Here is a 15268-nt window from a genome sequence, read left to right on the forward strand (position 1 = left end):
CGGAAGACCTATATTTCAGTGCCGAAACCACTGCACCAAGAGGTGAAGGACTACCTGCAGGATCTGCTCAACTGTGGCTGGATTTTGGAATCAAGGTCTCCTTACTCCTTTCCAATTGTCTGTGTCCGGAAGAAATCGGGTGAGTTGAGATTGTGTTGTGATTATCGGGAGCTAAATAAGAAATCAGTACTGGACAGACACCCAATTCCCCGGATCCAAGATATGTTAGATTCCCTGCATGGCAGCTCCTGGTTTTCAGTATTGGATCAGGGAAAAGCATATCATCAGGGATTTTTGGACCCAGAAAGCCACCCACTTACAGCATTCATAACACCCTGGGGGCTGTACCAGTGGAACCGTATACCATTCGGACTCAGTGCTGTTTTCAAAGGAGTATGGAAGACTGCCTGAGGGGGCTCCGTGATGTCATCTGCCAGCCGTACTTGGACGATAACCTTGTCCACTCTCCTTCCTTCAAGACGCATGTGGATCACATTCGAGCCGTCCTGCAGAGGTACCAAAAGCATGGCGTCAATCTCAGCCCACAGAAATGTGTTGTCTTCCAGAGGAAAGTACGCTTTCTGGGGCGAATGGTATCAGAAGAAGGATATACCATGGACCCAGCTGAGATTGCACTGGTTCAAGTGCTCAGAGATCAACCACCAGCTACAGTAGGGGAGTTGAGCAGAATCCTGGGGTTCCTCTCCTACTACAGGGGGTACGTCCCAAGAACACTCACCTATGATGTCTTGGGCCAACTACAGTCAAAGAGGTTGATATCATTGACCTGAAGGTGGGGCCATTAGTGTCCTATCCCTCAGGACTGTGGAGACCGTGGGCGTAAGCAGATGGGAAAAAAAAAATAATATATATATATATATTTTTTGTATTTTAAGGGGGGAAGGTGTAGTACGCTAGGTGTATTGGGTGTATTAGGTGGCTAAGCAGCACACAGAGAGGAGGTGTTGTCCCAGCCGGATCCAGTGTTAATGTTTTTTTTTTTTGTTATTGTCTGTTGACATGCACACTTGACAGCGGGATGGGAAACTCACCTGCTTTTCCCTGTTACATCGAAAAAGAGACCCACCCCCACCGCAAGGGGGTAGCAGTGGCTACTCAGTTACATAGTTGGCACAGTGATCTCTGCGTTACAGGAAATTAGCAGAGACAATGGTAAAAGGTAGCTGCCTGCACATGGGTCAGACTTCTGTGTTTTATGTTGCAGGGTAACTACTAATAAATGAGTTGGAACGTTCTCTGGAGAAACCTCTCATTACCCAGCGTGTGCTACACATACATTACCTGCAATGGCATAAAACGCCTCTTCAATTGCATGCACTCGCAGGTGTCCGGGAAAAACAATGAAAACCCAAAGGAAATATTTCAGGTTCAAGCAGACTTTGCGAATTGCCTGGCAAATTGTACTCTTTGATATACACTCACCTAAAGGATTATTAGGAACACCTGTTCAATTTCTCATTAATGCAATTATCTAATCAACCAATCACATGGCAGTTGCTTCAATGCATTTAGGGGTGTGGTCCTGGTCAAGACAATCTCCTGAACTCCAAACTGAATGTCAGAATGGGAAAGAAAGGTGATTTAAGCAATTTTGAGCGTGGCATGGTTGTTGGTGCCACACGGGCCGGTCTGAGTATTTCACAATCTGCTCAGTTACTGGGATTTTCACGCACAACCATTTCTAGGGTTTACAAAGAATGGTGTGCAAAGGGAAAAACATCCAGTATGCGGCAGTCCTGTGGGCGAAAATGCCTTGCTGATGCTAGAGGTCAGAGGAGAATGGGCCGACTGATTCAAGCTGATAGAAGAGCAACTTTGACTGAAATAACCACTCGTTACAACCGAGGTATGCAGCAATGCATTTGTGAAGCCACAACACGCACAACCTTGAGGCGGATGGGCTACAACAGCAGAAGACCCCACCGGGTACCATTCATCTCCACTACAAATAGGAAAAAGAGGCTACAATTTGCACGAGCTCACCAAAATTGGACAGTTGAAGACTGGAAAAATGTTGCCTGGTCTGATGAGTCTCGATTTCTGTTGAGACATTCAAATGGTAGAGTCAGAATTTGGCTATAACACATTATAATCAATATTTACAGTTCCAAAAACTCCATTTGTTAATTGCATCTGCCCCTTCATTTGAAATATTGGTCTTAGTTTTGAGGTCATATTAGTTAGTTTATTTTAATGCCTTTAAAAGCCCATTTAAAAAATATATAATTAAATAGAGCTTTAAGTTTTAAATTGTTTTACTAAATCATTTCTTGTATAAATGTACATCTTTTACTGTGATTCCTGTGATTTTGGGGTGAGCTTACCCTTTACATTAAATAGTTGAAACAGAGAATAGTCATGCCTAATACAAGACTTTAGATGCTCCAGTGAGTCCAGTCCTCTGCTCAAGTCTGGGTTTTGATGTTCTTTTTTTGCATGTACACACACACACATACATACTTTACATGCATATCACTTGAATTAGGAGGAAATACTAATGCCTACAATCATTTTCAAAAGTACTCCAAAGAGCAGTTTTATTACAGTGGAAGACATTTTTGATATAGGTTTTTAATATTATTTTGTGGTCTTTCCCTTTGTGTAGGTATGTTACAAAAAAAATGAGACAGTAAAATTAAGACCTGCAAATGTTTTCATCAGGGAGAGTGTAAAGAAACATAAATTTTGATACCAAAACCACCCCTCTATGTTCAGTATTAAGGAAGTTATGACAGTTTTTATATTCGGGGAATGGCTAATTTCCATGTATTGTCTTTGCATTAGAATAAAACAAAAGCTGTGATCAACAAAAGTGAATGTTCAATAACTTCCTTGTGGGATGAGATAACTGAATGAAACTTTCAACACATACAGAGAAAGTTAAAGAGAATCAGATAAAACACTAAACAATTAAGTTGGATATCTATTTCTCCTTTTAATTAGTTCATTAGTGTGACGGACAAGGCTAAAGATGCAAAAACGCAGTGACCGCCATGACACAGTCAATCAGACAAGCGATCTTCGGAACGGTAAATAACTGTCTCGGATTCATTTGATTTTGATGAAACTTCACCAGTTAACAGAAAAAACAATAGAAAGAGCGTCCAATTAGCTTTTGTTATTGTCCAAAGCATAGATTTTGGTTTAGAACAGGTTGAACTTGATGAAAATTTTCGGCGCAAGCAAAAATGACAAACCATATGATCAAATTGAAAAATTCGAATTCGAGGCTGATGAGGGGAATCCTAAGTATGTCATAACAAGGAATCTCGCAGAAATAGCCGATCACAGACAGCGCACTGCCCATTTTACCTTGGGGTTACCCTGTGATGCACCTATATCGCATAGCAGTGGCGATCGTACAAAATGGCGGCCGAGATTCCCATGGATTGTAACATACCTACTTTGTGCATAGCAGCTATGCTTCTAATTATGGGCTGTAGATGTAGATTTGCTGTTAGAATTGCATCTGATAAAAAAAGTTTACACGTTCACTAAATTTAGATTTATATGCATGCTGTATCTTAAAAAGGAACGAAACTGACTTTCAAAACTTTTCTACAGGACTGTTTTGAACAGAAGTAACGGCTATCCGTATAATAACATTTTCCACTAATTTTCTACACAGTTCATAGGTTTCAATAGTGGCGTACAAGACTAGAAATTTACCGTTCTGAAACTGCAGCGACGAAACTTGCGCCTAATACAGCGGTGACGTAACTTCCAGCATAACACTGCTGGCTTCCAACTGCAGGCCCAGAAGTGCGGCGCGGTGGCGTTGCGCTGCTGTATTTGGATGGTATTGGGGGTGTATGTTGAGGGAAGTAAACTGCTGAATGATTGATTGTTTAATATACATGTAGAAGAACGGATGTGCTTATCTGCGTGTGTTAGGTAATTGTCGTTTCGAAGCGAATCGACACAGATGTTTTAAGGTAATTGTATGTATAAAATTGGAATGAGCGCGAGTGGAGTGCGAGGGGCGCATGTATGGCGTTAAATTAGTGGCAAAACTCGCGAGCAGAAAACCAATGCTCTCTACGCGCTCGCGTTTGCACAGCACTCGCTCGCTCGGTGTTACATTAGTGCCAAAAGTCGAATCACACGCGCGTGTGCGGTTGCAAGCTGAAAACCCATCCTCTCTACGCGCTCGCTGGACCCTATCTAGTATCTACGCGCTCGCATCTGCACAGCACTCGCTGTGTGCATCGTTGTCTATGTACTGGACATCACGATTCTGTCATTAAAAACGCCCCACCTTGCTTCCGTTAAAAGTTATTAAAGCCATAATACTGAATATCAAATATGAGGCTAACTTAACCGCGGTCAGTGACAAGTTATCTTCATCTTCTACCAAAGCAAATAGCCAATCGTAGTCAATATTAAAAAAAAAAACAATCAAACGAGCGGAGATATTAGCCACTGTTCCCGCCTCCAAAGTGTCAAAATTCATCCTGTCGAGGGAGCCAGTGCTGTCAACCTCATTTTACTTATCGTGCAATTAATTGATTTATCGTTTATATCACGACAGGCCTACCTATTAGTTCAGCCTTGGGGAAGGATGGCACATTTACAACATCATTTAAGCCACATGGATAAGAAGCAGGGTAACTATGTGAGATTGCTGTTCATTGACTACAGCTCAGCATTCAACACAATAGTGCCTCATAGACTGTTCACAAAGCTGAGGGATCTAGGACTCAACAAACGCTTGTGTGCCTGGGTGTTGGACTTCCTCACGAACAGATCTCAGACAGTGAGGGTGGGCAGGTGCATCTCCAGCTGCATCACAATCAACACAGGTACTCTACAGGGGTGTGTTCTTTCTCCACTGTTGTACTCCCTCTACACTTCAGACTGTGTGGCCACGCATGACTCCAACACCATCGGTAAGTTTGCTGACGACACAGTGGTGCTGGGCTTCATCACCAACAACGATGAGTCGGCCTACATAGACGAAGTAGAGAACCTGGCACTATGGTGTCAGAAAAACTGCCTCCAGCTGAACGTTAGTAAGACTAAGGAGCTGTTGGTGGACTTCAGAAGGAGACAACCTGACCACAGACCCCTCACTATCAATGGAGCTCCAGTGGAGAGGGTGAATAGTTTTAAATACCTGGGCATCCACATCTCAGAGGACCTGACATGGACTGAGCATATCTGTGCTCTAACAAAAAGGGCAAAGCAACGCCTGTACCACCTGAGGCAATTGAGGAAGTTTCCCCTGCTGTCCTTGAGGTTTTCTACGCGGGCACTGTTGAGAGCGTCCTCACACAGAACATCTCATCCTGGTTTGGGAATAGCTGTGGACAGGACCGGAAAGCCCTCCATAGAGTGATCCGGGCAGCTGAATGCTGCTGCAGGTTAGCTCTGCCCTCCATGCAGGACATTTACATCAGGAGATGTGAGACCAGGGCAGCTAGGATTATTAAGGACTTGTCTCATCCCAATAACAGACTGTTCAAACTTCTGCATTCAGGTAGAAGGTTCTGTGTCATTATGGCCAAGACGAAGAGACTCAGGAGGAGTTTCTATCCCCAGGCAATTCGACGACTCAACCAAGACATGCCACTCTCCCGGTCATAGTGTTATGGTTATCAGTTCAATCTTAAACTGCTGTGCTGACACTGCACACTGCACTTTAAACTGGCCATAAGCATTTCTTGCACAGTATTTCATCCTGTAATTTGTATATACACTCTTGTAAATTCATATGTTATTTTTCTTTTTTCTGTTTACACTCTATAATTTATTTGCAGTTTATTTTACAATTTATTTTCTAGTTTCTTTGTTATTTGCATGTATTGCAAGTATGAGTGTGTCATGACCTGCTCGTCTGATCCTCCTGTTTGCCACGCCCCCCTCATTACCTCATGTTAATTCCCGATTGTAATCACCTGTTGCCTGTTATGTTCAGCCTGTCCTGTGTATTTAGTCTGAGTCAGTATTCCCCAGATCTGTCATTGATGTAGTGTGATGTTGTCTAGCCGTGTGTTCCCTAGTGATCCTGTCAGTGATCCCGTCTTTACCCATATTCACAGCTCGACTCACCTGCTTTGTCTCCCTTGGGCTCCCCGTCCGTTCCTGTTTGGCCTCCTCCGTTTGCTCCTCGTCCCTGTGTCCCGCCTGTCTCTGCTCCTCGTCCCCCTGTCGTGCCTCCGTTCTCTCCTGGTCCTTCTGTTCCTCCACTCTCTGTGTCCTCTGTCTCGCCCTTTCTTGTGTGCCTGTCCGCGTTCCCCGTCTTGTGTCAGGTGTTGTCCTGGTTTTTGCCCCTCTGCTTGTTTTGTGTGTCTGTTCTATTCCCGATCCCTCGTTGATGTGTTTTGCTCATGTTTTCCAGGTCCCGTGTCCCCGGTCTAGTCTTGTCAGTCACCTCCCTGGAGTGCGTGCCTTTGGGGGGGGGGGTTCTGTCATGACCTGCTCGTCCAATTCTCCTGTGTGCCACGCCCCCTCGTTAAATCGTGTTAATTCCCGATTGTAATCACCTGTTGCCTGTTATGTTCAGCTTGTCCTGTGTATTTAGTCTGCGTCTGAGTCAGTATTCCCCAGATCTGTCATTGATGTTGTGTGATGTTATCTAGCCGTGTATTCCCTAGTGATCCTGTCAGTCTAAATAAACCCCGTCTTTACCCGTATTCACGGCTCGACTCGCCTGCTTGCTTGCCTGCCGACAACCGGACATAACTGTCACGCCCACACGGGCGGGGCCAAACACCAGCAGGTGATTTGCAACTAAGCATTATTTAAGATTGGGTATCCTGAAAGTTAATCGCGAAGTATTGTTGCCATTTTCTGAATGAGCCCTACTGAGCAATTTCCTTGTCTCTTGTTCTACCTGTTCGTCCTGCCCGCTGTGTCCTGCCCTCCTGCCTCCTACGACCTGCCCCATTCCCTGGCCGCTCCGGATCCTTCCTGCCTCTTGTCTCTTTGTCACGTCCTTCGGTATAGGACTGATCTGCCTGGATTTCGACCTTTGCCTGTGACCTGACTACCCGATAGGATTGCCCCTTTGGATTTGTTTGCGCCTGGCTTGTATAATAAAACAGCTTGCTTCCGCATATCGGGGTCTACCTGCTCCATTCTCGCCAAGTGTCACAGAATACTTTGCCGCTTCGGAATGGATCCTGTGGAGAGCCAGCGCCTGCAGCAACAAGTGGATCAATTAACCACGTTGGTGTCACAGCTCCTAGAAAGCCAAGCGGCTCGGACACCGTTACCTGACTCTTCATTGTGAGCTACTGCATCGGTTCCTGTTGCTTTGCCCGAAAAATACGATGGCAACCCTGACCAGTGCAACGCGTTCCTTATGCAGTGTAGATTATACATTGAGGAACACCCAGAGCGCTTCATAGAAGAAAACGGAAGAGTGTGTTTTGTCATCTCACTGCTCACCGGGAGGGCTCGCGACTGGGCCACGACGTTGTGGACTGACGACAGTCCTCTCCTGGAGTCGGCTCGGGATTTTCAGGCAGCCTTTAAAGAGATATTTGATCATCCGGCCGTGGGACGCAGCTTAGGAGAACGACTGGTTGATTTGCGCCAGGGATCTCGTACTGCGGCCGAATTTTCCCTCGAGTTCCGCACCATTGCTGCCGGGTTACACTGGCCGGAGGACTGTCTGCGGATTCTTTACCGAGGTGCGCTAAACCCTGAGTTACAAGACGAACTCATGTCGTGGGGATCCGCGTTATCCTTTGAGGAGTTTATAGGGCTGTCCGTCATGCTAGACAACAGCTACAGGGAGCGCCGCCGACGTTGAACTCGCTGAAGACACCACTGAACCCATGCAGTTAGGACGTACGCCTCTAACCGCGACAGAGAGAAGAAGACGCACCGAACACAGGCTGTGTTTTTATTGCGGGGATCCAGGACACACTCTGCGAGACTGCACTGTTCGACCATCTCATCCTAAACCCTCCTTGAAGGTAGGAACCTCAATGTTTTTGGGCATTTCTCAGGCCCAGTTGACTGTACCTGTTGAATTAACCACCAACGCCCACCGCTTATCGACAAGGGCTTTAATTGATTCAGGGGCTTCTGGTAATGTCATAGATCTGGCTGTAGTACACAAGTTGCGTCTTGCCCAACACCCTCTGTCTCACCCCATTGTAGTTCTGGGTGTCAGTGGGGACCCTCTATCCGGGGGGAGAATCACGCATCGGACTGATCCAGTAACCATGCGTGTGGGGTGTCTTCACATTGAAAAAATAACCTTTTTTGTCCTTCCCCGTACAAAGGACCCGATAATTCTGGGCCTTCCTGGTTACAGGAACATGACCCCCGTATTCACTGGTCCACAGGTGAACTCGCTGCGTGGTCTCCCCAGTGCTATTCACGGTGTATTGCTATACCCTGTTGCACTTCTCAAGTTGAAAGCCCAGAACCAGAGGATCTGTCAGTCATTCCGGTGGAATATGCAGACTTCCATGACGTTTTCAGCAAATCTCGGGCATTCCAGTTACCACCACATCGGGACAGTGATTGTGCTATTGATCTCCTCGAGGGGGCATACCTCCAGAAGGGGCGACTCTACCCGTTGTCCATCACAGAAGAAGCAGCAATGGAGGAGTATATACAAGAAGCCCTCATACAAGGTATCATCCGTCCGTCCACCTCACCCACTACAGCCGGCTTCTTCTTTATTAAGAAGAAGGACGGAGGATTGCGACCCTGCATTGATTATAGGGCTCTCAATGCCATTACAATAAAACAAAGAGAACCCTTACCACTGATTCCTTCTGCGTTGGAACAATTACGTAAAGCTAAAATCTTCACTAAACTTGATCTTCGCAGCGCCTACAATCTGATCCGGATTAGTCAAGGTGGAAGACTTCATTCATTACTCACACTGGTCAATATGAATATTCTTCCCCTGCCTTATGGTTTGGCAAATAGCCCCTCTATTTTCCAATCGTTCATGTACTCAGTGTTCCGGGATATGCTCAACCACTTTGTAGTAGTGTACATTGATGATATTCTTATTTATTCTTCTTCCCTCTCTCTACACGTTGACCATGTGAGACAAGTACTCCAAAGACTCCGCAACTGGCATCTTTTTGTTAAGGGTGAGAAATGTGAGTTCCACCAAACACAGGTACAGTTCTTAGGGTACATTATCCGACCCAGGGAGATCGCTATGGATGAACGGAAGGTAGCCGCCATCCGAGAGTGGTCCCCACCACGGACGGTGAAAGAACTACAACGCTTTCTGGAATTTTCCAACTTTTACCGTAGGTTTGTGAGGAACTTCAGCCAGGTAGCCGCCCCCCTCACCGCCCTCACACGAGGGAAGGGGATTCGACTACACTGGACCCTGGAAGCAGACCAGGCCTTCCAGAAGCTGAAAGAGGCCTTCTGCTCCGCGCCTATTCTCCGACAACCACGCCCAGAGGAGCCCTTTGAGGTAGAGGTCAACGCATCAGGGGTCGGGGTAGGAGGTGTCCTTATCCAGAGAGACCCCGACACCGGGCGGCGACATCCCTGTGCGTTTTACTCCAAATAGCTCTCTCCAGCGGAACAGAATTACGACGTAGGGGATCCAGAGCTTCTTTGCCGTGAAATTAGCCTTGGAGGAATGGAGACACTGGCTGGAGGGGGCTCGTCACCCTTTTCTGGTCCTCACAGATCATCGGAACCTCCAGTATCTACAGTCAGCCAAAAGGTTAAATCCCCGCCAGGCCCGTTGGGCAATGTTTTTTGCACGATTTGATTTTAGAGTGTCGTACCTTCCAGGGTCTAAGAACGGCAAAGCTGACACCCTCTCCCGTCAATATGACCCACCAGTTGAGAGGGACCAAACCAGCCCCATCCTGACTCCTGCGTGTTTCGCCGCCACCATCTCTTAGTCACTGGAGGACACCCTCCGGGCAGCTAACGAATGCAAGACTCCACCTGCTGACTGCCCCCCAGGGAAAGTATACGTACCCTCCCAACTTCGTCCAGATTCTCAAGTGGGTCCATACTTCCAGGGGTTCTGGACACCCAGGAGTTTCCGCAACCCTCAGGTTGGTGACCAAAAAAATGAGACTCAATCAGGTACTGCTTATGTAGCCTTACCTGGAGTCGATTAAATTATAGTATGGTGCTGAGGTATCACCCGCTACATGGCTGCACTCAGGTTCTCATCCCTGAGGTGGTTTGTCATGTGGTGGGTGCGGCAACGCACTGTATCAATGCATGCTCCTTACCTGAATGCTGTGACCTGCTGCTTCCTGTCTCTTATATGTAGAAGCACATAGGTAGTCTTAACAAAAATAATAAACTTTCAGAAGAGCTTTCTTGAGACAGAATTTTCTCAAAGTGCATTTTTTTGTACAGGGAACTGCTCATGTAGGGCAGAAAGTTGTGCTTCGTAAGTCTTGGATTTGCATTTCAGTTCATTTCTTTGCTGTACGAGTCAGTACTATACAAGATTTGTGTTTTTGTTTCCTCTGACATTCTAAAATACTCTCTAGTTATTCGTATAGATTCCCAAATTACACACCTAGCTTGACATTGGGAACATCTGTTTTTTGTTCCTTTTTGCTGTGAATAATCATTTAGAAACAGTTGGGCAATGATGAATGTCATTTATTTTGTATTTGCTCTTTGATTTAGTGCATTTTATCCAGGACAAATCGAACTTTTTCAATCAGCTTTTTCCATGAATGAGAGAGAATGTTCAAATAAACTAAAAAAGTTCAAATGTCTGTGAATTCATAGTGGCTTTTATTTATAGATTTTTTACAGAAGGCATCAGTATGAATTTAAAATAAAATTAGTGAATTGTACTAATGCATTGTCGTTAGTTAACTAGAACTAGTGTGTGGAAAAACAATTACATTTGTGTGCATTTTAAGAGATGGCTTAATGTAGTGCTACTTTGAGTAAAATCTACAAACACTGTGATTAAAATGCACTTGAATCTGGGTCTTTTGAAGTAAATTTTACACAAGGATACAGTCTGTTAAATTTACTAACAGTTTATACATGGAAATTGTTTCCAAGGTTTTTTTAAGTCAACCTCACTCCACATTTTTTTCAGTGTAGTCATTATTTACTATACAGAAAATAACTTTTGCACAGTGCAAAGATAAAATTGCTGTGGTGAAAAAAAGAAAAACAAAGAAAATTAAACAAGGCTTCTGGAATCAGGTCCTGCCAAATCTGTCACGTGTCTGCAAAGAGAGGACACAGATCCTTGACACCGCCACAACATACATCCGTGACAGACTCAGAACTTAATGCAATACATTCCTTTGTCGTTCATTTCAGAACAAGCGTCTTACCTTCTGGGGGTAACGTGCTGGGCAGTGACATGAAGGGCCGCTCATATTGTGCCTCTGCCAGGGCCAGCTGCCCGCTCAGTGTGCCCAGTTTGGCCTTCTTGAGCATTACCAGCTCCTGGTGGTGCCTCTTCCTCCACTGCAGCTCTTCCCTCTTGAGCAGGAGTCATTCCTTCCCCAGCTGCAGCCACTCCCTTGCCAGAGCAGTCGGTTCCTCACCTCCCTTACACACATTGGGTGCACTTGTTTGCCAGTGCAGTCCTATGAATGGGCCTGGAGTGAGGGTCCTGGAGACAAACAGCATTGGTGGAGGGAGAGGGATGCACTGGAGGGCAGGGTGGATATTGCCCAGCACATACATCTACCCCTCCAGAGAGTCCCTCGGGTACAGCTGGCCCTAATATCCATATAGCTATGACCTGCTGTTCCTCTGGGTGAGAACAGCCTGTGACTATCCACCAGTGCTGCTGTGCCCCGGTCTCGAGTCAGAGCCCTTCTTCTTTGTTACTATTTTTTTATACTTAGCTGCCACATCTTTGCTGCCCAGTGCATTCTCTTATTCGACTGACGATTTCCTCCCATTTTTATTTGCGCAGTTGCTGAGGCTCCCATGGGCTTTTAAAGAACTATTTTCACCTTTGCGACTAATAGCCTACGTTGATTTGGTCGTACTTCCGTGCGCTTTCACGTTATTTGATAGGGTTTTATTTGATGTTTTTTTCCCTTCATTTTAAGCGTTTGCTGTGAATGATTTGACTTATATTTCTCCATTGATTAACGTGGAATCGATGTTACTGTTAACGACAGTCTGATTTTCTCACGCAGGGCGTATAGGTTGGAGTCACGAAAGTGCCGTTTTAACTTCGTTTTATTATTAATTATGGAATAACGAAGGGTTTTGGAAACGCTCGTGGATTATTACTCGTTCTTTACCTACGTCGTTCACTATTTCGAGGGGTTCAAAACTCGGTATTTTACCTGGCTGTGTGCCTATAGAGGGTGAGTATTGTTAAAAAGACACCTGGCAAAATGGGTTAGTTAAACGTTGCAGTTAATATATGTGTTCAGTAATACTTTATTTTTTTCTTCTTTATAGTGTTCAAGGGGCATTAATGCACCTAGAATGGTATCAAGTTGGGATTCAAGACATGGAGATGATTCTATAATTTGTTCCAGAAAGTAAATCTTCAGGAAGTGTCCCATTTTAATAATACTCACCCTACTATTTCTTTGCAGTGCAGATTTATTATATCTAGTGTAATTAGGCGTATTTACAGCAGCCTGTGTATATAGCCACAGGATAGATTTTTTTTCTGCTACCTTTTCGACCAGTTCTTCATTCCGGTTTGCGATTTTCTGTCTGGGTTATTATTATTATTATTATTAATATTATTAGTAGTATTAATCTAAGAGTTATCACGGATGATAGATAAGGACACCCAGCGCCTCAAAAGGGGGCTGCTTTCTTCAGTCTTTCAGGCACAAGGGTATCTGATTAACATCAATGAATTTTAAGAATACTTAATTTTATTTAACGTTAAATTCGGAGCGCATCCCCTACACCCACGGTAAAAATATAGGACTAACCTGTAGGATGGGGTGCTAACCCATCACAGGACACACACACTCACCATTCACATCTACGAATAATTTTGGCAACTAATTAATCCCCCTTACGTGATTTTGGACTGCGGGGGGACAGAAAAGTAACCGGAAGATTCTCCACGACGACACGTGGAGAACATGTAACTTCCACATATATGTAGCCAGGGGGGACTCGAACCCTGAGGTGTGAGGCTATTTATTCTTATTATTATTATCATTATTATGCCGTTTCGGCGGCATCTCCAAAACAAGTTACGCTTTTTTAAACCTAAAGTTTAATTTGCCAATCCAGAAATTTATTGAAAGTGCCCTTTGCTACAAGGGATTGCTCCAGGCCCCTCCACTGTCCGACCTTGACCAGAATAACACTTGAAGGATGGATGGATGGATCTATGCGGGGGGGGGAGCCCTGATGTTTCAAGTGAGTGCCACCAAATATTCTTCCCCTGCAGCATTTATAGAGATTTGGTGGTAATTGGTCGCTGTCTTGGAACATTAAGCTGCGTTAAGCTTTTTCACGTTACGCGTTTTAGAAAATCCCCTCCATTTGGATATACCTATATGCGGCCATTTACTTGTTCGGCGACGTAGTCTAATGTGTCCCACTACCGTAACAGTCAAATCCTGTTTTTGTAGAGAAATTGCATTTATTGATAAAATTAACATCCCTCAAGATTTTGCGGTGTCTTCAAATTATTTTAAAATGTTTGATAAACTGGGAGGATCCTTAGGTTCATCGTCGTTGTCAGAAGCGACCCTGTGGGGGCACAGAATGACGGTAAGAATGAATACATAGATTTCAACAAAGAAATGACTGCAGTCATCAGAAATGTTCATACCTTGCTCTTGTCGTCGGACAAACTCTCCCCCAGATGCGAGTCCTTACTGCTTCTCGTAGTGCGGGACTCCCCCAAATGTACAGCATAGGTGTGCAAAGTGCGTTAAAACGGGCCATTATGGCAAACAGGTTGGTAGCTTCATTTCTAAATTTTACGCCCTGCGATGTAAGCTGTCTTACAATAATGTTAACGAAGGAGGGGCTCCATAAGGTTAAAAAGCATATGACGACAAACACTATGACTCTTAGCGACTCCTTCTTGTTTTCTCTTTCGGGTGTGGATGCTTCCCGGGCAAGCTGATATCTGGCAATTACGTACAGCTTGATCGTCATCAGCAATTTAATGATGACTATTAATTGCAAGGTAAGAACACCGAAAGCGTTTATCTGTGCGGCTTTTGAAATGGGTACCAGGTTTTGTACCGTTAGTATCATGTATGTGTAGAACCAGCAAAATACGCAAATTCCCACGACGACCGATCGAGTTATATAACGACTGTAAAAGAAAGGGTGGCACACGGCAAAGTACCGGTCAACCTGCGCGAACAGAAAAGTTAAGACGTTTACTCCGAGAAAAGAAGGGAGAACATAACGTGTCCCGTTTCTTGAAGGGTATCCCTCTTGCACATCAAAAAGGCCAAGATAATAAACAGAAAAGCCAGTGAGCGTGTCACTGATGCTGGTGTTAAGCTTGAAAATAAATCGGTTTTGAACTCGCAGAGATTTCGTAGCGAGGATTGCCAACACCACTGATCCCGCAACAAACACCGCAGCGGTAGCGAATACTATGTGAAAAATAAAAATGAAATAGTCCTCGATGTGAGTGAAGTCAACCGACAGGGGTATAGTGGTATTGGAGAAAAGCATTGTGCTCATTAACGCACCGCCCCTGCCGAAGTTTGCCACGGCACAGCTCGACGTTTTAAATGCTCCTTGTCCCTGTGGGCGAAATCCATAAAGACAAATCATTTACCCTTCGTCAGAAAACTGGGAAAACACGTTACAGGTCTAAAACAAGAGCGTCAGCATTTGCTGTAGGTTTAAGGCCAGATAACTTTTGTGTATCTTTCGAGTGTATTCACTTGTAGCATGTTCATCTGATATGCTGCAAGATTTGTCCTTATTCTTAGTAAACCACAGGTGCAAGGCAGGGAATAACCCATTATTGGGTGCACCATTCACACCTAGTGACAATCTGGTACCTCAAAATCACCATAGCGTGTATTTGGAGTGTGGCTGAACCCTTGTCACAGAGATGTGAGGTGACAATGTTAGACACCTTGCCACCAAGTCACCCCTAGAATACAACACATTAAAACAAATAATTTTATTATTACCTTTTATGTATATTTTATGGCAGCGTATTTGCCCTGACAAAATAAAATTTGACCAGTTTCTCATTATAATGTGATACCTCATTATTACAAATCATGTATATTGTTATTACTTGATATGTATTTGTTTATTACAAGAAATATGTTTCATGGAGCCTCAGTGATATATACATGTATTTGTTATTGCAGTATATAGATTTAAATGA

General features: G+C 44.6%; 1 protein-coding gene across 1 annotated transcript; it reads right to left on the reverse strand.

Annotated features, from left to right (window-relative positions):
* Positions 1-10727: 10727 nt before the first annotated feature.
* Positions 10728-14654, reverse strand: LOC111854358 (G-protein coupled receptor 183-like). Its single transcript, XM_023832238.2, has 3 exons — positions 13730-14654; positions 11289-13647; positions 10728-11177 (listed from the first exon to the last, which is right to left on the reverse strand). The coding sequence occupies exons 1-2, from the start codon at positions 14602-14604 to the stop codon at positions 13584-13586; spliced, it is 939 nt and encodes a 312-aa protein (XP_023688006.1). The 5' UTR covers positions 14605-14654; the 3' UTR covers positions 10728-11177; positions 11289-13583.
* Between the last annotated feature and the right edge of the window lie 614 nt (positions 14655-15268).

Source organism: Paramormyrops kingsleyae, chromosome 2 (assembly GCF_048594095.1).
Source record: "Paramormyrops kingsleyae isolate MSU_618 chromosome 2, PKINGS_0.4, whole genome shotgun sequence".
Lineage (NCBI taxonomy): Eukaryota > Metazoa > Chordata > Actinopteri > Osteoglossiformes > Mormyridae > Paramormyrops > Paramormyrops kingsleyae.